Here is a 19,906-nt window from a genome sequence, read left to right on the forward strand (position 1 = left end):
CGGAGTTCTGCAGGAGGCGGGGAGAGCAGCAGACTGACACTACAGAGATAAACACAGCCAGCTCTGACAAGCTGTTTGTCAGCAGCGTGGCTGTGATTTATGAGGGATTTCAGAGTGCAGGGGGACCTTAGGGGGGTTTGGGATAGCAACAGAGGCTGGGCTGTATAGGCAGATCCGGCCTCTGTATGCAGATAATATTCTTCAAACCCACCTCGGGTTCTCTTTAAGATGTTGTCACCTTTGATACATTTCAGACAAAATCAGGGAGTGTAAAAATTTTACAATGGGCAAACGCTGAAATCATTCATAAAGTACCATAATGTTGTAACAAAAATAAGCAATTAAATTCATAATGTTATCTTCACCACAGTTACACTTTAAGAAGATATTTTACTCATCACTAATTGCATCACACAGCATATTCTGAGAACAGCACAAACTCTGCTAAAGAAAAACATTATACTTTGTTCAGTTTTCTAAGTAAATACTTCATAATATAAATCAAGGCTTACCGTAAGATTTGCAACAACTACTTTAGGATCATCTACAAATAGAAGGAGAAAAAAAAACACTTAAATGGAAGGCAACACAAAAAACAATGCACAAATGTACTGCATTTGTTAAAGCGTAAGAAAATGGGTTATAACCAGTGCATTAAAGAGAAACCGTGACCAAGAATTGAACTTTATCCCAATCAGTAGTCGACACTCCCTTTCCCATGAGAAATCTTTACCTTTTCACAAACAGATCATCAGGGGGCTCTGTATGGCGGATTTTGTGGTGAAACCCCTCCCACAGAAATCTGTGAGGACCATGGTCCTGGCAGTTTCCTGTCTGTGAACCTTGTTGCATTGTGGGAAATTGCTTTTTTGGCAGTTGGAAACAGCTGTAAACCGCTAACAGCAGCTACTTCCACTGACATAACCTGCCAGCAGTAAAAAGGTCACCATGTGAAAAATGTCAGCATGTAAATCAGGGAGAGGAAAGATTTTACCAGGGCTGTGGAGTCGGTACAAAAATCCACACACTCCTCAGGTTAGGATCCAATCGACTCCTCTAATTTGCATATTACAATCTTGTTGATTGAAAGTGTGAAACATGAAATGCATCTCTTAACTGCCAACGCTTAGGAATTTTAAAAGACAACTGAAGTGAGAGGGATATGGAGGCCGCCATATTTATTCCCTTTTAAACAATACCAGTTACCTGGCTAGCCGGTGAATCTTCTGCCTCTAATACTTTTAGTCAAAGACTAAGGCTGCTTACACACCAAGACGTTACAGGCGCACGTCAGTGCGCCTGTAACGCTCCCCCAACACACAGCAATGTAACACAAGTGGGCTGTTCACACAGCCCACGTTGCGTTACATGTAACGCTGCACGTTCTCGGCAAAGTGCAGCATGCTACGGCGTTGGAGCGGCTATAGCCGCGTTAGACTGTTTGCACATGCGCAGTGGGGGCGGAGAGGAGGCGGGGAGAGCCAGCTACAGTAGCAGCGCACATGGCTACTTAATATTCACTGCACTGGCGGGCGCTGATTGGCCGGCGGGACCACGTGATGCGGAGTGTCTCGCTCCGCATCACGTGGTCCCGCTGACCAATCAGCGCCACTCTGGGAGACATTATGGGAATCGAGCCGCCTAACGCGGCTCACTCTACCGTCGGCTCTTGCAGCACCATACGTTGTGTTAGGTGCACGTTATGCGACCTTAACGTGCCACCTAATGCAACGTCTTGGTGTGCAAGAAGCCTTAAACTAGTCCTTGTTAAGAGTACTTGTAGAAGGTACAGAGAGGAACAAACAACATCTATCAGGCCCTAGGCAATGTAACTGTGGGTACATGTAAGAGGGATGTGCAGGTACTCTGCAGGGGAATGAGGGGATTATTCCTCTATTACACATTCTTCATGCATAATCTGAACCAGGTTTATGGGCGATAGACAACACCTCTGTGTTCAATGTGCACAACATTCTCAGTGGATTCCCTGCAGCTCTGTGGTGAGTGCATATGTAGAGTATGGTACTACTGTATAACAAAGTAAACCTGAGACAGATGAAATTAAAGTTTTATACATACCTGGGGCTTCCTCCAGCCCCCTTCAGGCTAATCAGTTCCTCGCTGTCCTCTGCCACCTGGATCTTCTGCTATGGGTCCAGGTACTTGAGCCAGTCGGGCACAGTGCGCATGCACACTCCGCTGCTGGGAGTGTACTACACCTGCGCAGCACTATTGCGCAGGTGCAGAACGCTCCTGGCTGTGGGAACAGCACGCTGCCGGACTGGGCTTACTGGCTGAATAACCAGGACTAATAGCAGAAGATCCAGGTGGCGGAGGAGGACAGCGAGGGACTGATTAGCTTGAAGGGGGCTGGAGGAAGCCCTAGGTTGTATAAAAAAAACTTTTCTTTTCATCCGTCTCCGGTACCCTTTAATTCGTAGCCATCAAACCAAATTTTAACATATCAAATCATTTGATTTCATGAGCAAAGGGAGTGCATAAATATACATAAACCAGCATCAGCACAGAATTATTTCCATCTTATTGACCATCTATACTAGTGACACGGCTATACATCAGGCTTTATTCTTACAGCATAGATGTTATGTAGTTTATATAAAAAGATTCCTGTGTACACATCTATACAGTCACAATCAGATATGTATATCGGACTTTAAAAATACGGGGACTGCTTTATTGAAGCAGCACAACTAATTTTTGATTGGTTTCATTAATTTTTTGTGGACTAAACAGAGCTTTTCCATAAATTCCTCCCAGTGGTGCCGATGGATTTATAACTGCTCAGCCACCAGTGTTCTTTCACTGTTTATGTGTGGCTCGAACGCATGCATACGTGGTTTAGAAACCCTCAACACTGCTCAGAGGAACTTCTGGGAGGCTGGGGAGAAAGAAGGACCGGGATTATGCATATGACCGTGGGCGCACTCTGCCGAAGGGTCATATAAATGCTATAACCAGGTGTAAAACCAGCCTTAATGGTAAAAATAGGCCTAGCTAATACAGTACTATACCCCACTCTATATACAAACCATAGACTAAGTTTTAAACGTTCAAAAACAGTGATTGAAAGTATAGTAACCTTGGGGGAACCGTGGAACCAAGTCTTTAACCTCCTTAGCGGTACACTGTCAGGCATGCCGCTCGAGAGGTTTTACTGGCCTCAGGAGTCTCCCGCTCTAAAACTAATAGGTTATCCGGCTGTATAAGATCACAGCTAGCACTAGGCTAGCTAGTAAATGTAATCGGCACCACCCTCCCCTGATCGCCTCCGATCCCTCCGCTCAGTCCGCTTATACTTCAACCAGCCAGGATCCAGCAATCGCCGCAGCCTCCCGGCAAAGCTCCGGTCTTCTCAATGGGAAGAATAGAGTCTGTGCATGACGTCATGACGTTGATATCATGTACGATCTATCCCAATAGAGAAGACCGGAGCTGTCCGGGGAGGCTGCGGCGATCACTGGATCCTGGCTGGGTAAAGTATATGTGGACTGATTGGGAAGATCGCGGGCAATCGGGTGCGGGGGGGGGGGGGGAGCCGACTACATGTACTAGCTAGCCGAGTGCTAGCTATGATCTTATACAGCCGGATAATTTATTAGTTTTAGTGGGACAGACTCAGGCTAGCAAAACCTCCTGAGCGGCGTAACGGAGCAGCAGTGCCTACAAAAAGCATAAACATTTGACCTTCACCACTATAAGTACTGCCAGCGATTTGTGCTGGTTGGTTGAGTTTCAGATTACCAGGACTCTGCTGTATGTGTAAGTACATTCACCCCTTGAATGTGTACATCCGTTACTGCACTTTATCACATTTCTGGTAGCATTCTATTTTCAATGCATCAGTTAAAGAAGAGGCAATGCATTGAAAATGGAAGGTTTACTTACCACTATACTCACTGTGTCTAGTACAGACATGGCAGTACACACGTCTTTCTCTCCTATACCCTCTACTGCCATAAGAGTGAGCATTGTGTGTGCCCGAAATATGTTTCTTCTTTTTGTTTCCTACAGGCTTAGGGCAACACTGACCTGGAAGAGGAAGTTCCGACTTACATGTCTGCCTCTCCACGATCACAGAAGTCATGTCACTTTATTTCTAACGCAAGCTGTGTACTGCCATGGGCTGCAGATGAAGACCTCTTCTCCCAAGAGAACTCTATGGTTGTCACAGTCTCATACCCAGAGATAGGGTGACACTAAGCTAAAGACATGAAGTTCTGTGTGGTCAAGTAAAAATCAGCCATAATTATTACTATCTCGCCACACAGGGATAAGAAAGTACTGTATATTTTAATGCTGGCCTAAGATCACATAGATTAGGTTTAAGATTATGGTCCAGTTTCTCACAGGGGCAATCTTTATTCTATAAAAACACAATAAGTTCAACCTTTTTGGTCCTCCGTATCTTAATGCAGAATTGTAATTTTTATAGTGCAGTAGTTATAACAGTAGGATTTTATTTTGGTCACTGGCAATCCATGCTTCATGGCCGATACCAGAATTTTCCCAAGATAAATCACAATTCCATTCACTTATTGGAGTAAAAGTTAACCAGCGGTGGTAATTGCTTTGCACTAGAAAAAGTAGCCGTAAGCAGCGCACATGCGCACAGTGCAACAACTTAAAGAACAACCAAGATGACATGTGACATGATGAGATGGCACTATGCGTACACATGTCTAAGCACACAAATAACTAGGCTGTGTTCTTTTTTCTCTTTCTCTGCCTGAAAAAGTTAAACAGGTATGCAAGTGACAGTTTCTGTCCGGGTCGGGACCAGGTTGGACTGGGTCAGGCTATAGCATAACCCTCACTGATAAGTAATTCCAGCCATAAAACACTTTCCTGTCAGTAAATGGCTTTTGAGAGCAGGAAAGCGATAAAAAGGGCCAATAACTCATAGATTTGAGCTCTGACATACTTCAAAGAATGTGTCATTGAGCAGACAATGTAACAGTAAAAATTAGATTTAACCACCCTGGCGTTCTATTAAGATCGCCAGGGCGGCTGCGGGAGGGTTTTTTAAAAAAAACTACTTCATGCAGCCAACTGAAAGTTGGCTGCATGAAAGCCCACTAGAGGGCGCTCCGGAGGCGTTCTTCTGATCGCCTCCGGCGGCCAGAGGTAACACGGAAGGCCGCAATGAGCGGCCTTCCGTGTTTTGCTTACTTCGTCGCCATGGCGATGAGCGGAGTGACGTCATGGACGTCAGCCGACGTCCTGACGTCAGCCGCCTCCGATCCAGCCCTTAGCGCTGGCCGGAACTGTTTGTTCCGGCTACGCTGGGCTCAGGCGGCTGGGGGGACCCTCTTTCGCCGCTGCACGCGGCGGCGATCAGGCAGCACACGCGGCTGGCAAAGTGCCGGCTGCGTGTGCTGCTTTTTATTTGATAAAAATCGGCCCAGCAGGGCCTGAGCGCCAGCCTCCGGCTGTGATGGACGAGCTGAGCTCGTCCATACCGCCCGGCTGGTTAAATGTAAAATTAAATTTGGGACATCTAAAAAAAGTCATTTTTAGGAGACGGAGGATAGATACAATTGTTTATCTTAGTTTATTTTCAGAGAAACTTTTGTGCCTTTAATATAAAAAATGGGCAGTCCTAAGGACAGAAAAATGAGGATTAACAACAACTACTCCAAAACTTTCCCACCACACAAAATTCTTACTTTGTGCTGTCATCCCTGATCAAATTTCATCAATTCCTGTTTATACAGGAAGCCATGGGGGGGTTTAAGAGAGCAATACAAATTTCCTTTAATATACTATACTGTCCAATAAAATTGTGCTGTGTAGCAGCGAATAATGTTGGCTTGTGTCTGGGAAAGCCACGCTAGAATTTAGTACTCGCAAAACAACTAAGCCTCACACCACTGATAAGTTTGCAACTTATTACGATGAAGCAACCTGTTTAGCTAGAAGAATGTAATCAGCATTAGGAAAAGTAGGTTGGAATCTGGAACACATGCCATGCGCTTGTTTCAATTTAATGATTCTTTACTGTTCGGTGGCATGTAAACAGCAGTACTGGCTGAGCAGAGCGCACAGGACTTACGTTTAGGAACGCTGTTTCTGGTACGCAGGCGTCCTAATGAGCCAGGCAAGAAGGCAAATTCATCCACATTGCTTAAGTAATTCGTCAGAAATTCAGTCCTCTCACATGTTGCTTCCTCCATACCTGAAGACAGGAGAAAAGTACACACAAAAAATATATATAATATTAAATATATATATGGCCATGAGAGTCCGATCTACACGGCCATGAGTAAGAGCTCTAAACAGTTAAAACTACAGCTAAAGTGGTAAAAAGCAGAACCATCTCTCCAATGTTCCTGCATGTTCAGTTCATCTGAAAATTAAACAAAACAGCTGCCTTCAAAGTGGTACACTTTGTTCTTGCTTAAGACAACTTAAAAACAGCAAATATTAAAAACAAAGTTCAGAGTTGAATAAACCGGTTGGATAAGGTCAGCTCAAAATTAAGGAGGAAGGATTAAAACAATTTTTTTTAAACAGCAAGCCTTTTAGTTAATCACCAGAATGGAAGCAAAGCAAAAGCTGTGATAGACTTGGAATTCTGAATCGCCCCAGCTGGATGAATGAAGACACTGCTGGAAGCCAGAGATCTGGGCCCCAGGAACTCACAATTATTGCATTTACTTTGTCAGAGCCAAGAACGTTCCACAATATCCAGTCCCAGATTAGCAAGTGAAGAAATGTGCTGTAGATTTCAAATCAACTACTGGATTAATCCGGTACAGTCCACTTAACACAACAAACTGTGCCAAAAACAAAGGCAACTTCAAATGGACAACTGAACAGTGCGGTTAACCTTTGAGGTTCAGCTACCTAGACACTGACAATTTACCATTCAACTGAAGCACATGTTGGCTGCTGTATCTTTCTCCCCCCCCCCCCCCCCCCCAACATTCATTTTATCTATGTAAATGACTCAATGGTCTCTATAAATAATTAGGAATTGTTATACAGGTGCTATGTACTCTTCATAGACCCTGTTAAAAGGATACCAGTACTAAGGGTAAAAAATAAAAAAGTGGTACATACTTACCTCCATGCACAAGCACTTTGTTCTCCTAGGCATACACAGCCCTTACAAGTGCATGCCCATTACGGATGCACTCATCCACTGCCACATTCGTGGCTGGAAGAAACCACTTCAAACTGATAGGTATAGGAGGGAGTCTGTACTGGAATGATGGGCTCGAGGACAGGATTTGCTGGACCATCCAGAGGCTTCCTACAACCGTGGTAAAATGTACAGCTGTAGGGAAAAATTAGTGCCCCTGGGGGACACTTACCTCAGGAGGTGGAAGCCCCTTGCTCCTGCGGAATTAGGCATGCCTGATCAAGTCCGCTCTACTGCGCAGTAGAGCAGACCCAAATCGGGCTTGGCTATTTCTGCCGGAGCTGGTGCAGCGTCTGCGCAGATGTAAATGTTATTGCTGTGTGCTGTTCAGGGGAGCCAGCGCCGGAACGAGAAGGCACCAGAGAACGGAGCCTCTTTAGGACCCAGAAGGTTCCCCCTCCTGAGGCAAGTAGGCACTTCTTTTCCTTACAAGTTTTCTTTAACCGAGTTCTGTGGCTATAAGTAAAATCAAAAAGTGTCACTTACCTGGGGCTTCGAACGGCCACCTGCAGATAACCTGTTGTGCGCCGTCACTGAAGAATCCTCCGTTCCCCGCTGCGGGTCACCGTCCAATTATTCGTCTAACTAGACGAATGTCACTGCGGCTGCATGGCCCTGCACGTCCTCGCTCCCGCGTGACATTAGTCTAGTTAGACGAATAATTGGACGGTGACCCGCAGCGGGAACCGGAGGATTCTTCAGTGACGGCACAGGTTATCTGCAGGTGGCCGTTAAAGGCCCCAGGTAAGTGACACTTTTTGATTTTATTTATAGCTGCAGAACCCCTTTAAGTACTCAAGTACTTAAGTCCAGAACACCCCAACCCCCTCCTCTCCCCCCCCCCAGAGGAAGAGTGCTAAGTTTAATACTATAGGTAGAAGGTAACCATACAGTTAGAGGCGTTACAAGACAACTGCTGCATCACCTTTCATACAGACTACATGACCTAACTGGCCAGAACTTACCGTGATCGCCCACAAACAGAATGTTCACACATCGATGGAGCTTCATCTGTTTTAAGCCATCCATGAGCATGCCAACTACACCATCAATATCCCGCAGCTGATTGGTCATTTGCTAAGAAAGAGACCATTCCATTAAATCTTCACATGAATTCTACTCACCAGAAAATGACAATTAAAACAATACACACTTTTTCTATATATACTAAAAAAAAAAAAAAGTGTTAGGAAGAATCACTATACAAAAAAGGTATATTTTGTCATTAAAGTGTAAGTTAGCTTCCAGTTTTCTTTTCAGAAGAATCAGTTGCTTGTTCTGCAGAAGTAGGTGATAGTCAAAGAGAATAAGGGCCTGTTGAATGAATGCCTATCGGCCTGTTTCCACTAAATGCGATTTTTCTGATTCAAATTTCCAATAGGCATTCAATGGAGTCAGTTTTTCTGCATCCAGAATCCGCGTGTAGTGGTAACAGGCCCTATGCCTCATCCATTTAAAAAGACACTGAAGAGAAAAAAATATATGATATAATGATTTGTATGTGCAGTACAGCTAAGAAATAAAACATTAGGAGCAGAGACTTAAGTCTAATATTGTTTCCAGTACAGGAAGAGTTAAGAAACTCCAATAGTTATCTATGCAAAAGAGCCACTGAGCTCCACAACTTTCAAAGTAGCAGAGAGCTCTGTCTTCTGAAGTTATCTCAACTGCCAGTCATATTTTAATTTTCTCTGCAGAGAAGGGTTCAAAAGTTCAGTAGCCTGCTCTGTAAAATACTTTAGAACGCTGAGTAGTGTGTAAACTGCAAATATTAGAGAATGATGCAATGTTATTAAAAAAAAAAAAAAAAAAAGATAACTGAAAATAAAAATGATAATATTTTCTTTGCTACTAATGCTCTAGTAATTATCCGTACTACACAACCAATTCATTATATCATTTTTTTTTCGCTTCAGTGTCTCTTTAACCCTCTCAAAAGCAGACCTTCTGTGGTACATTAATAATGAAGGTGCACACATGGGTGCGCAACAGAGGTACGAACGCTCCCCTGGTCATTTTGGCTCCCACACATCAGGAGCATGTATTTTTGGCACGAGTTGTCAGTGTGAACAATGCACCGGAAACGTTCAGCTTTTCCTGGCAATTTATAAACCTAGCTGAATATACCCCCCAAACTTAGCATATCCAATCCACTGATTCAATGTACTATCCTCACTCAAAACTTTGCATTGCCTTCCCGCTGCCAAGTACGTGCTTGAGAAATACCCAACTCCCTTCCAAATCTACTATAACCACCTCAGTACTAAATTCACACCCCCTTCCCAATTAGTATAACCCTCTTTGTGGCTTTAAGCGTAATGGTTAAGGGCTCTGACACAGGAGACCAGGGTTCCAATCTCGGCTCTTCCTGTTCAGTAAGCCAGCACCTCTTCAGTAAGGAGACCTTGGGCAAGGCTCCCTAACACTGCTACAGCCTACCCTAGTGGCTGCAGCTCTGGTGCCTTGAGTCCGCCAAGAGAAAAGTTCAATATAAATGTTTTAAAGAGAACCCAAGGTGTGTTTAACGAATGTTATCTGCATACAGAGGCTGGATCTGCCTATACAGCCCAGCCTCTGTTGCTATCCCAAACCCCACTAAGGTCCCCCTGCACTCTGCAATCCATTCATAAATCACAGCCGTGCTGTGAGGCTGTGTTTACATCTGTAGTGTCAGTCTCAGCTGCTCCCCCGCCTCCTGCATAGCTCCGGTCCCTGCCCCCATCCCTTCCCTCCAATCAGCAGGGAGGGAAGGGATGCAGGCGGGGACCGGAGTTCTGCAAGAGGCGGGGAGAGCAGCAGACTGACACTATAGAGATAAACACAGCCAGCTCTGACAAGCTGTTTGTCAGCAGCGTAGCTGTGATTTATGAGGGATTGCAGAGTGCAGGGGGACCTTAGGGGGGTTTGGGATAGCAACAGAGGCTGGACTGTATAGGCAGATCAAGCCTCTGTATGCAGATAATATTCTTCAACCCCACCTCGGGTTCTCTTTAAAGGATACCCAAAGTGACATGTGACATGATGAGATAGACATGTGTATGTACAGTGCCTAGAACACAAATAACTATGCGGTGTTCCTTTTTTTCTTTCTCTGCCTGAAAGAGGTAAATATCAGGTATGTAAGTGGCTGACTCAGTCCTGACTCAGACAGGAAGTGGCTACAGTATGACCCTCACTGCTAATTCCCCTTTTTACCTCTTTCTTGCTCTCAGAAACCATTTTCTGCTAGGAAAGTTTCATAGTTTGAATTTCTTATCTGTGAGGGTCACACTGTAGTCACTTCCTGTCTGAGTCAGGACTGAGTCAGCCACTTACATACCTGATATTTACCTCTTTCAGGCAGAGAAAAAAAAAGGAACACAGCATAGTTATTTGTGTTCTAGGCACTGTACATACACATGTCTATCTCATCATGTCACATGTCACTTCGGGTATCCTTTAAGTCTTGTCTTGCATTTGGGGCCAAATACCCCTCTCATACCTAGCATAAGCCCCCATGCTAGCCAAGAGCCAGCAAAAACCTTAAAAGCGCAAACATGAATTCCCTTCCAAACATAGCAATCTAACAATCCCCCAAACCTCTTCCAAAAGAAAATTGCTGCTTATAGGAGAGAGTAACAAAAAGACACCAAATAAATTTAGAAAATGTAGTCCTGCCACCAATTCTTCATACACATTCAGTGGGAGTAATATGGAAAATAAACTGCATACAGATCTTGTTGACTTGAAGTAATCAATAAGTACTAACCTCGCTACTGAATGGCCCATACTTGTGTCCTGTCTGGTCAGGTTGCTCTGAATAAAGTGCATAAATATACGGCCTGTAAGAGATCATACAAGAGAGTGCATGAAAAGGAACACTTACCCTTACTACAAAGATTCCAATGCACTAAAAATACATCCAGAGGTATGTAAGTATACAGCATAACTGCAAGCATGGAATCTCCCTAAATCAGGGGTGTCCAAACGTTTAAGGCCAATGGCCATATCTGTTAACACAGCCTGGTTTGTTCTTGAACACAATTTTTGCTGATTGCTTTAGGTACTCTATGTCTGATACTTTGTCAAATAAAACATTTCTATGGGAAATAACCCATATATCGTGTGCAGTTAGCACAGTGGCAGCTGCTCATGGAGTGGAGGTTATTGCTGCTTGTGCAGTGGCAGTTGCTAATGAGGCGGCTGCTCATCAGCGGCTGATAACCTACAGGCGAGCAAAGGGGGAGGGAGAGCAGCGACACCAGGTGACCACTGCATGCAGCACTGTAGCTATGGCATGCGGGCCATGTGTAATTTACTGTAGGCTCGGTGGGCCACATTTGGCCGCCAGACAGGACTTTGGAAATGCCTGCCCTAAATCATTGCCAATGTTTACAAGGCTGCCCCAGCAAAATTAACCTAGAGTAGTGTTCAGTAATGGTGGATATGATTGGGGGATATTCTTGCAGGGTACTCTTAAACACATAACAAATGGTAAATGCGAAATGTATTAAAGCACATATGGGACTACCATTGGTCTGCTTTACCAAGATTAAGGCAGCCAAACCTGCATGTCATTTCCAAAGGAGAGGGAGCAGAATATCTATCACTGCGGCTTAATACAGTAAAGACAAAAGATTGGCCACGTTGGAAAGCTTTATTTTTCAAGTTAGGAAAAGAAGATCAAACAGAACACACCTACAGACGTCAAATTCCAACAGTAACCACATTAGTTTGGTTAAGCAGACAGACTACTTCACATTTATAGAATGCCTGTAGGCAGTATTTACTCCTAGCACAGTAAGCCTGAAAAACATTTTTTCATACCTCCCAAGGAGACCAGCTACCAATAGGGTCAAATTAAATTCTTTACTGTAGCACAACTACCAGACAATACGTTTTCCACCTTTTTCTCAACTCTATTTTGTCCCAATTCGGGGCGGAAACTAGCAAAAGCATGAAACATGTCTGCTACTGGATTTAATCTACGATTCTAACCAAAGGTTATGTAGCTTTACAGACCTGCGATGGGCACAATGGCAGGTGGCCTTGTTCTACCCCATATACCCTTGTTTCTGGAGAGCAGAACAGAACACTCCTGGAATTTATAGGAAAGAGTATTAGGACCGGCTAATGTTTTCCACCAACAGAGCGGCTGAGACAACCACAAACTGAGTATATCACATTAAAGTGGACCTGAACTCTTGCACAGGTCAGGAGGAAAACAGAGAAATGCACCTTGTATGCATTTAGAGAGTTTAGCCTGTCTAATTCCCCCTCATCTGCGACTAAGTACAAGTTGTAATTTTATCCCTCAGCTGTTTCTGTCCACGGCAGAGAGGCAGTTGGTAAACACAGGATGTTAAGAATACATTAGGTCTGCTTCCATAAAAGCAGGAAGTAGACACTGCAGATTTATTGCAGGGTATGTATCAGCTTTAAAAAACAAAAAGTTATTATGCTGTTGCTTATCTTTTAGAACAGAGAGGAAGCTTTGAGTTCAGGTCCGCCTTAACATTCAACATACTACACTATTAGCTCGAAGGCCTCAATTGATCAAGACTTATCGAATTGGTTAACGACAGTTCGGTAAAATACTGAATTCGTTAAATTGATTTCAGGATTAATCAAATTTATCTACAGCTCTTAGCAAGCATTCGATAACAATTCGGTAATCATTCGTTAGTGATGCGTTAAAACGGAAAAAAGTGCAATTCATGAAAATGAAAGTGGGCGTGGTTTAGCGTTACATTTAGGATTAGTTATTTCCTTCACTGCTCTGTCGTTATTCCAGTCAGACATTGCTGACAGAGAAGATGGAGCCATTTGAAGTGGTTATGTATCAGCTGAGAGTGATTCAAAGGTGCAGAAGGGCAAGAATAAGGTCTAGAACCATATCAATTTGCAAGAGAATAGATTTATTTGCTATAACAGGACATCTGCATTTCTCTTGAATCAGCTTGTAAGAGAACACAGGCAGTGCCAGGGTTACCGGTAACTAAATTGCTAGCTATATATTTTTTAGAAAAGGCTCCTATCAAGCGGTAGCTGGTGAAATTGTGGGATTGTCCCAAGCCACTTCCAGAATCCTTGTCCAGGTGTTACGCCCTATTCAGAATGTTGCTACGTAGTGTTCAAAGGACTGCCTTTTACCCACAATTCCATGGGAATCTTATGGCCTTGTGTTAAACTACCGCTGGAAATATCGACACGTTACCGAATTCACACCGAATGCGAAAAAACCTTGATGAATACAACTAGAAATCGATAAACTTCGAATTCGGTAATTTAACAAACTGGAAAAAGTTATCTCAAAGAATGATGAATCAAGGCCTAAGTATTCTTGGCTTTCCTGTTTTAGAGGTCTTTGGATCACATCCAAAGCTGGGCTCTGCAGTCATGATAAAAATAATCCTTATGTTGAGGTCTAATCTGGTTCTGTAGATTCAGGGCTCGTTTCCACTATTGCGGTGCAGAATCGCCTGGATTCCACCGCTGATGAAATAGCGTTTTTTTCCCGCATTTTTTGCCGCGAATTCGCCAGGGCAGTTTCTAGGCTAAACTGCACCCAGGGCGAGGGTGTAAAAATCGCGCCCCCACCCCCGTGGACTCGGAACCCTTACTCTTTAGAAACAGAAACACAGCCACAGGTCACAAGTAGATCTGCCTACTTTATAGTGACCAGCCGCTCATCCAGGAGGAAGCAGGAAAACACCCAGGCGAGGAGAGCCCGGAAAGCCAACTCCTCCATGGGTGCCGCGCACAGCCTGCAGTACCGCTACAAGACATCAGGTCAGGTGTCATCACGTGGTGGTGACATGATGATGACTTGAAGTCTGACGCAGGCAGCTTAGGAGGAGTCAAGGAAGGTGATCGCGCTGGTAATCTTCTTTCTTCTTCCATTTGGCTGCACTACGTGTCACCAGCTCCCTAGCAGTTATGTCCTTTTGCCTGCGCCCCCTTCTTCTACTTGCTGGTCTGCGCCCAGTGCGGTCGCCCTGCCCGCACTGCCCAAGAAACGGCCCTGGAATTCGCATAGGTGAGGGTATATGCGAATTTAACCATGTCACTGCCTGTTTGAAGTTACATTGATACCTATGCGAATTCGCATGAAAATTCGCATACCATAGCCGCATGCGAATTCCCTATTAAATACATTAGCGGCGATTCGCATGCATTCCACTCGCAGGCGAATTCGTTGGCTCTTTTGTGTGTTTTTTTAACACTGAAAAAAACGCACCTCAACAACGCTACAGTGGAAACAGGCCCATCCACTTGCATTGCATGTGCGGAATCCGCATGCGTTGGACGCATGCGGATTTGCGATAGTGGAAACGAGCCCTCAAGCTGAATGTATCTGGGAACTGTCTCTATACTGTCTCCACTGGAAAAGGCTGAATGCCACGCTGGGCCCACACCAACACAAATTAACTCATTTTTGTTAAGCATTACAAAAGGTATTCAATATAAAATTATACTTTCCACAAGGATCATAATTTTCTTGAGTATGGAACAAATATAAAAGGAAGTAATGTCATTCACATCTGCAATACCTTTCATTGTCTGGCAAATTCAACCACTGGAGAACTGATGCAACTCTAAACTGTTGAGGCATCGCCCTAGAAGAAACGTAAACAAAATTTACTATTCTATACAATATGTTGACACCCCATTATCCTTAATTAAAATGGATTATAAAAACATCCACCATGCAAAGCAGAGCGGAATATTAAAAGTGTACCAGTAGGGAGTAAAAGAAATTTGCCCCTATGAAGTACTTGGGGGGGGGGGGGGGGGTTTCAAGCTTCAACCTCCACCTGTTCCAACGTTGGGTAACTGGAAAAATTGCTTGTCGACAGCACACAAGCACAGACCTGCTTGGCTTTTTTCTGTAATAACGAGGCCCGATCGGGTCCATGCTACTGCACTTTTTCCACCGGAGCCCGTTGTTATAAAGGAAATAAATATGGCAGCCTCCATATCCCTTCTCAGGTCAGCTGTACTTTAAGAAGGGCAATATTTTCCTGACTTGTCCATTCTGATAGAGGTACAGTGGAAAAGAAACCCGCACACCTGTCGTGGATAAGTAATTGCAAATTTTTTTGGTCCATGGCAGACAAACCTGCAATTGTTTTGGCGCCTCACAGGGTGCCCTTTATCAAGGTAGTTGCACCACAGAGAATGCCTTGACAGAGAGGCCTCTGTATGGCTCAAAAACAAATTGTTGGTTTGTCTACCATGGACCAACAAAGTTCACAAGGACTCAACCACTACAGTTGTGCAGGCTACCGTTCTACTCTATTACTGCTGTGGGGCCACTAGCCATGCACTGAACATTCGCTTGGAAGGTGTGCAGCCCCCTCTCCATGTTTTATTCTGCATGGCTATACTTTGGTTTTGTGTGGACTCATTGAATAAGTCCCATCGGTACTTTTTAGGGGAATATGTATCAAAATGAAGAATTTCAGTAAAGGTTCAGGCAGGGAACACACTTGACTTTCAGTTTTCCGCGCGCAGTTTTCCTGCATACTTTTTCTGCACACCAAGTGTGTTTCGATGCAGCTGATGTAATTGATAGAGAAAAATGCCAAAATGTGCAGAGTCATGCAGAATGTCAGTTTTTTTTCTGTGTGCGAACAACACAGTAACTAGCACATTGATTAACATGAGTTCTCAGTTTTTCTGTGCGGAAAACGCGTACGAAAACTGAAGTGTGTTCCCTGCCTTAGTAGAAAAGAAAAAAGGAAAAAAAAATGTAGCAGTACCCACCTAACATTAAGCATTACAAGGAGAGACCAATTTTTAACTAATCTGATTCGGTCAAGATTTATAAAAAGTAACCTATGGATGAGGATAATGAAAAACCAAATGCGTAGAAGTTCCAAAGGGAAAAACTCTACAGTACACATTATAAATAAGCTTCAAGCAGGTCAAAACTACTAGGACCCATTCTAAAGGTGGGTACACACACATCAGATAACTTTGGAAAATGAAAGATCAGAGACCAATTTTACCCCTTCCATGCAGTATGAGAGCCATACTCTACACAGTCTATTCAATTGAGCTGAACTCCCCATCAGATAAAAATCTTTGCAATATGCTGCACACAAAGATGCTGTACACATGCAACAGATCAGTATCTGCAAAAGATCCGTTCCTGCAAATTGCATTCATAGGCTATGAGATCTGCAGATCATCATACACACCTTGATTAACCACCCTGGCGTTCTATTGAGATCGCCAGGGCGGCTGCGGTAGGGTTTTTTTTTTATTAAAAAAAAACTATTTCATGCAAAGCCCACTAGAGGGCACTCCGGAGGCGTTCTTCCGATTGCCTCCGGCAAGCAGAACTAACAAGGAAGGCTGCAATGAGCTGGGGGGACCCTCTTTCGCCGCTGCTCGCGGCGGATCGCCGCAGAGCGGCGGCGATCAGGCAGCACACGCGGCTGGCAAAGTGCCGGCTGCGTGTGCTGCTTTTTATTTCATCAAAATCGGCCCAGCAGGGCCTGAGCGGCACCCTCTGGCGGTAATGGACGAGCTGAGCTCGTCCATACCGCTAAGGTGGTTAACAGACATTCATCTGCAGATCAGATCCACCAGGCTGGATCTTCAGCTGAATGTCCATTAAAGGGGAACTTCAGCCTAAACAAACATACTTTTATCAAGTTACATTAGTTATGTTAATTAGAATAGATAGGTAATATAATCTCTTACCCACCCTGTTTTAAAAGAACAGGCAAATGTTTGTGATTCATGGGGGTTGCCATCTTTGTCATGAGGGCAGCCATCTTTTTGGCTGAAAGGAGGTGACAAGGAGCAGGAGACAGTTCCAACTGTCCTGTGTCCTGATTACTGCTCCCAGCTGCACAATTCAAAATGTACAAAAAAAAAAATTGCACCAAAATAGCAGAACGAGAACAACAAAATCAGAAATCCCATCATGCTTTGCACAGCATCAGGGGAAAAAAGCCCGGGCAGTTTTCTTCTGTGCAACTAAAAATGAGGCTTGTATATGAGAAACAAAGTTCTGATGCTGTGAAACTGTTAAAGAAACACCAAGCCTTTTCAGTGCTGCTGAGTCAATTTTTAGTCCGGAGGTTCACTTTAAACAAGGTGTGTATGAGATCTGCAGATATCAGACTATGCAAGTATTTTGCAGAAATTGATTTTTTGCAGGAATAGATCTTTTGCAGATACTGATCTGTTGTATGTGTACAGCATCTTTGTGTTCAGCATCTTGCTAAGATTTTTATCTGATGGGAGTTCAGCTCAATTGAATAGACTGTAGAGTATGTTCTCATACTACATGGAAGGGGGTAAAATTGGTCTGTGATCTTTCATTTTCCAAAGACTTATCTGATGTGTGTACCTAGCTTCACACAAAGAAAAAAAAATGGCCACTGATTTACGCACACCTGAAATGAAGATTATGGAGGTGCTTATATTTACTTATTTTCCACTAGCAATCGCCAAATGCAAACAAGTGATTTCTATTTTTCATCAATTGCGATTATGCATTCATCTTTCAAAACTGCACAACCGCACTTAAAATCACTCCAAAAAGCGATTTCTTTTCACAAAAAAATGAATCGCGGAAATGGAAAATACTTTCCACAATTCCTATTTTAACGTAGAAACTCTAGCCATTTAAAAATTTCTAGCGTTTTGCGATTTGGATCGAGTCGCGCTCAGTGGAAAAAGCCCCTTACAGTCGCCTGGCAGTCCTGCTGCGTACATACAATTAAGCCGCAGGAGATTTGGCAGGGCTAAGTACTATCGCCCCCTCCAGGTCGCCGAGGATAGTGGTGAAAGGTGCAATTTGGCTTTCAGTTATTGCTGGCGGCCAAATTACAGGGTTTTTATAGTAATTTGTGATCAGTCTTTTGACAGTGCCCAAGTTTTTCACCGAGTGCAGCTATAGCAGTAATTCCTATTACAGCCTATGACGGCGCAGGCTGAGCCCAAATCTCTGACACTTTTTACAGCGCTCCCTCCCGTGATCTCTTTGGCTGCAGTAGTATCTGGATCACACACACACACACACCCCTTGACTATTTTTTTTTTCTATAATAAATAGCATATTTTTCTCATTACAGACTTACGAAGGCCAGAAGAAGGTGGCTGACTTCACTCCTTGTTTTGCTGCAGTGATCCAAATCTAAAAAGAATCAAAACACAACATGGCCCATGAATCATCCAGTCAAATCCAGGTACATTCAGTGGAAATTAAATTTTCTTTGTTATGCAAAGCAACAAAGTCTTCTGATTCATTCACAGTTACTGATTCTTCAAATCATTTGAGAGAAATCTCACATTATCTATAGGTTTCCACTGCATACCAGGGCTGTGGAGTTGCAGTCGGAGCAATTTTGGTACCTGCAGTCGGTGGTATCATAAACCGAGGAGTCGGATGATTTTTGTACCGACTCCAGAGCCCTGCTACATACCTCCTCAGAGAGGAGAGGGTTCCTACTTTAAAGGAATACTGTAGGGCAGGGGTCCCCAACCTTTTTCGGCTCGGGGACCGCTATCCGACCAAATTTTTTTCTGGGGGGCGGGTTGGTGTCCAAGTTGAGCAGTGTCGTGCGCAGCAGGTTAGGTGGGGAGTTGGGGGGGTGCGGCGGCATAGCAAGCATACTTGCCCCAGTATAGGGAGTTTAGTTACCCCAGTATGGGTAGTATAGTGCCCCAGTATGGGTAGTATAGTATAGTGTCCCAGCATGGGTAGTATAGCACCCCAGCATACGCCCCCCCCCCCCCCCCCCACCGCTGCTGTTACCTTAGCTGGCGGCCGCTCCTCTCTTATATTCCCCTTGCCTCCATGCGTATTATTGTGCTTTGCAGCAGTGTGCCCGCTGCTGCTGTGATGAGGCAGGAAAGCAGGAGAGCAGTTCCCCTGGTAACGGCGATACACATCGCCGCTAGAGGAAGCCGCTCTCCTGCTTTCTGCTCATCACAGCAGCCGCGAGCACACTGCTGTGAAGAACACTAACATGCATAGAGGCAAGGGGAATATAAGAGGAGCGGCCGCTAGCTAAGGTAACAGCAGCGGCGGCCGCGAGGGGGAGGTGGTGGCAAGAGGCTAGACCCACGGACCATCCGCAAACGGCCCGCGGACCGGGGGTTGGGGACCCCTGGGGGTCGGGGAAAAATGAGTTGAAGTTACCCGGGGTTTCTAATGGTCCCCCGCAGACATCCTGTGCCCGCGCAGCCACTCACCGATGCTTCGGCCCCGCCTCCGGTTCACTTCTGGAATTTTAGACTTCAAAGTCTGAAAACCACTGCGCCTGCATTGCCATGTCCTCGCTCCCGCTGATGTTACCAGGGGTGTATTGCGCAGGCCCCAACGGCGTTTAATACTATTCCCCCTCGGTCGTAACAATTCAGAGGGAGAAGTAATTCGGTGTCTGGCAATCTCTGGATCCCAATTTACTCTTGCACGGGGGCAAGCAGGTTGGCACTAGTGATATGACAGCTCCCGCTTCAGCGCTGAGCCTCGAAACGACCAGCTTTACCTTTCACAACCTTGATCTGAAAATCTGCAAACACAAGCACTTATTTTCTACCTTTCAGTCTCACGCCTGTCTATTCCTATAACAAGTGAATCAAAAGACCGCACTCACGTCAGTGGGTAAGCTGGTGCCGGGCCCCAAGGCCATCAAATACTTCTGTCGTGAAGGAGTCCGCACACAGACTAATCGGAGCAATCACCACAAGTTTATTGTCCCATCACATGTATATAAATCCACAGTCTGACCTGCA

General features: G+C 44.5%; 1 protein-coding gene across 6 annotated transcripts in view; it reads right to left on the reverse strand.

Annotated features, from left to right (window-relative positions):
- ENPP2 (ectonucleotide pyrophosphatase/phosphodiesterase 2) overlaps positions 1–19,906 on the reverse strand; it is a 201,861-nt gene that overhangs the window by 74,741 nt on the left and 107,214 nt on the right. For all 6 annotated transcript variants that reach the window (XM_068237970.1, XM_068237969.1, XM_068237968.1 and 3 more), the window contains 6 exons: positions 18,247–18,302; positions 14,698–14,763; positions 10,914–10,986; positions 8,131–8,242; positions 6,074–6,196; positions 513–544 (listed from right to left, as the gene is read on the reverse strand). In XM_068237970.1, coding sequence (XP_068094071.1) covers positions 513–544; positions 6,074–6,196; positions 8,131–8,242; positions 10,914–10,986; positions 14,698–14,763; positions 18,247–18,302 — 462 coding nt within the window. The remainder of the gene's footprint in view (positions 1–512; positions 545–6,073; positions 6,197–8,130; positions 8,243–10,913; positions 10,987–14,697; positions 14,764–18,246; positions 18,303–19,906) is intronic.

Source organism: Hyperolius riggenbachi, chromosome 5 (genome assembly GCF_040937935.1).
Source record: "Hyperolius riggenbachi isolate aHypRig1 chromosome 5, aHypRig1.pri, whole genome shotgun sequence".
Taxonomy (NCBI): domain Eukaryota; kingdom Metazoa; phylum Chordata; class Amphibia; order Anura; family Hyperoliidae; genus Hyperolius; species Hyperolius riggenbachi.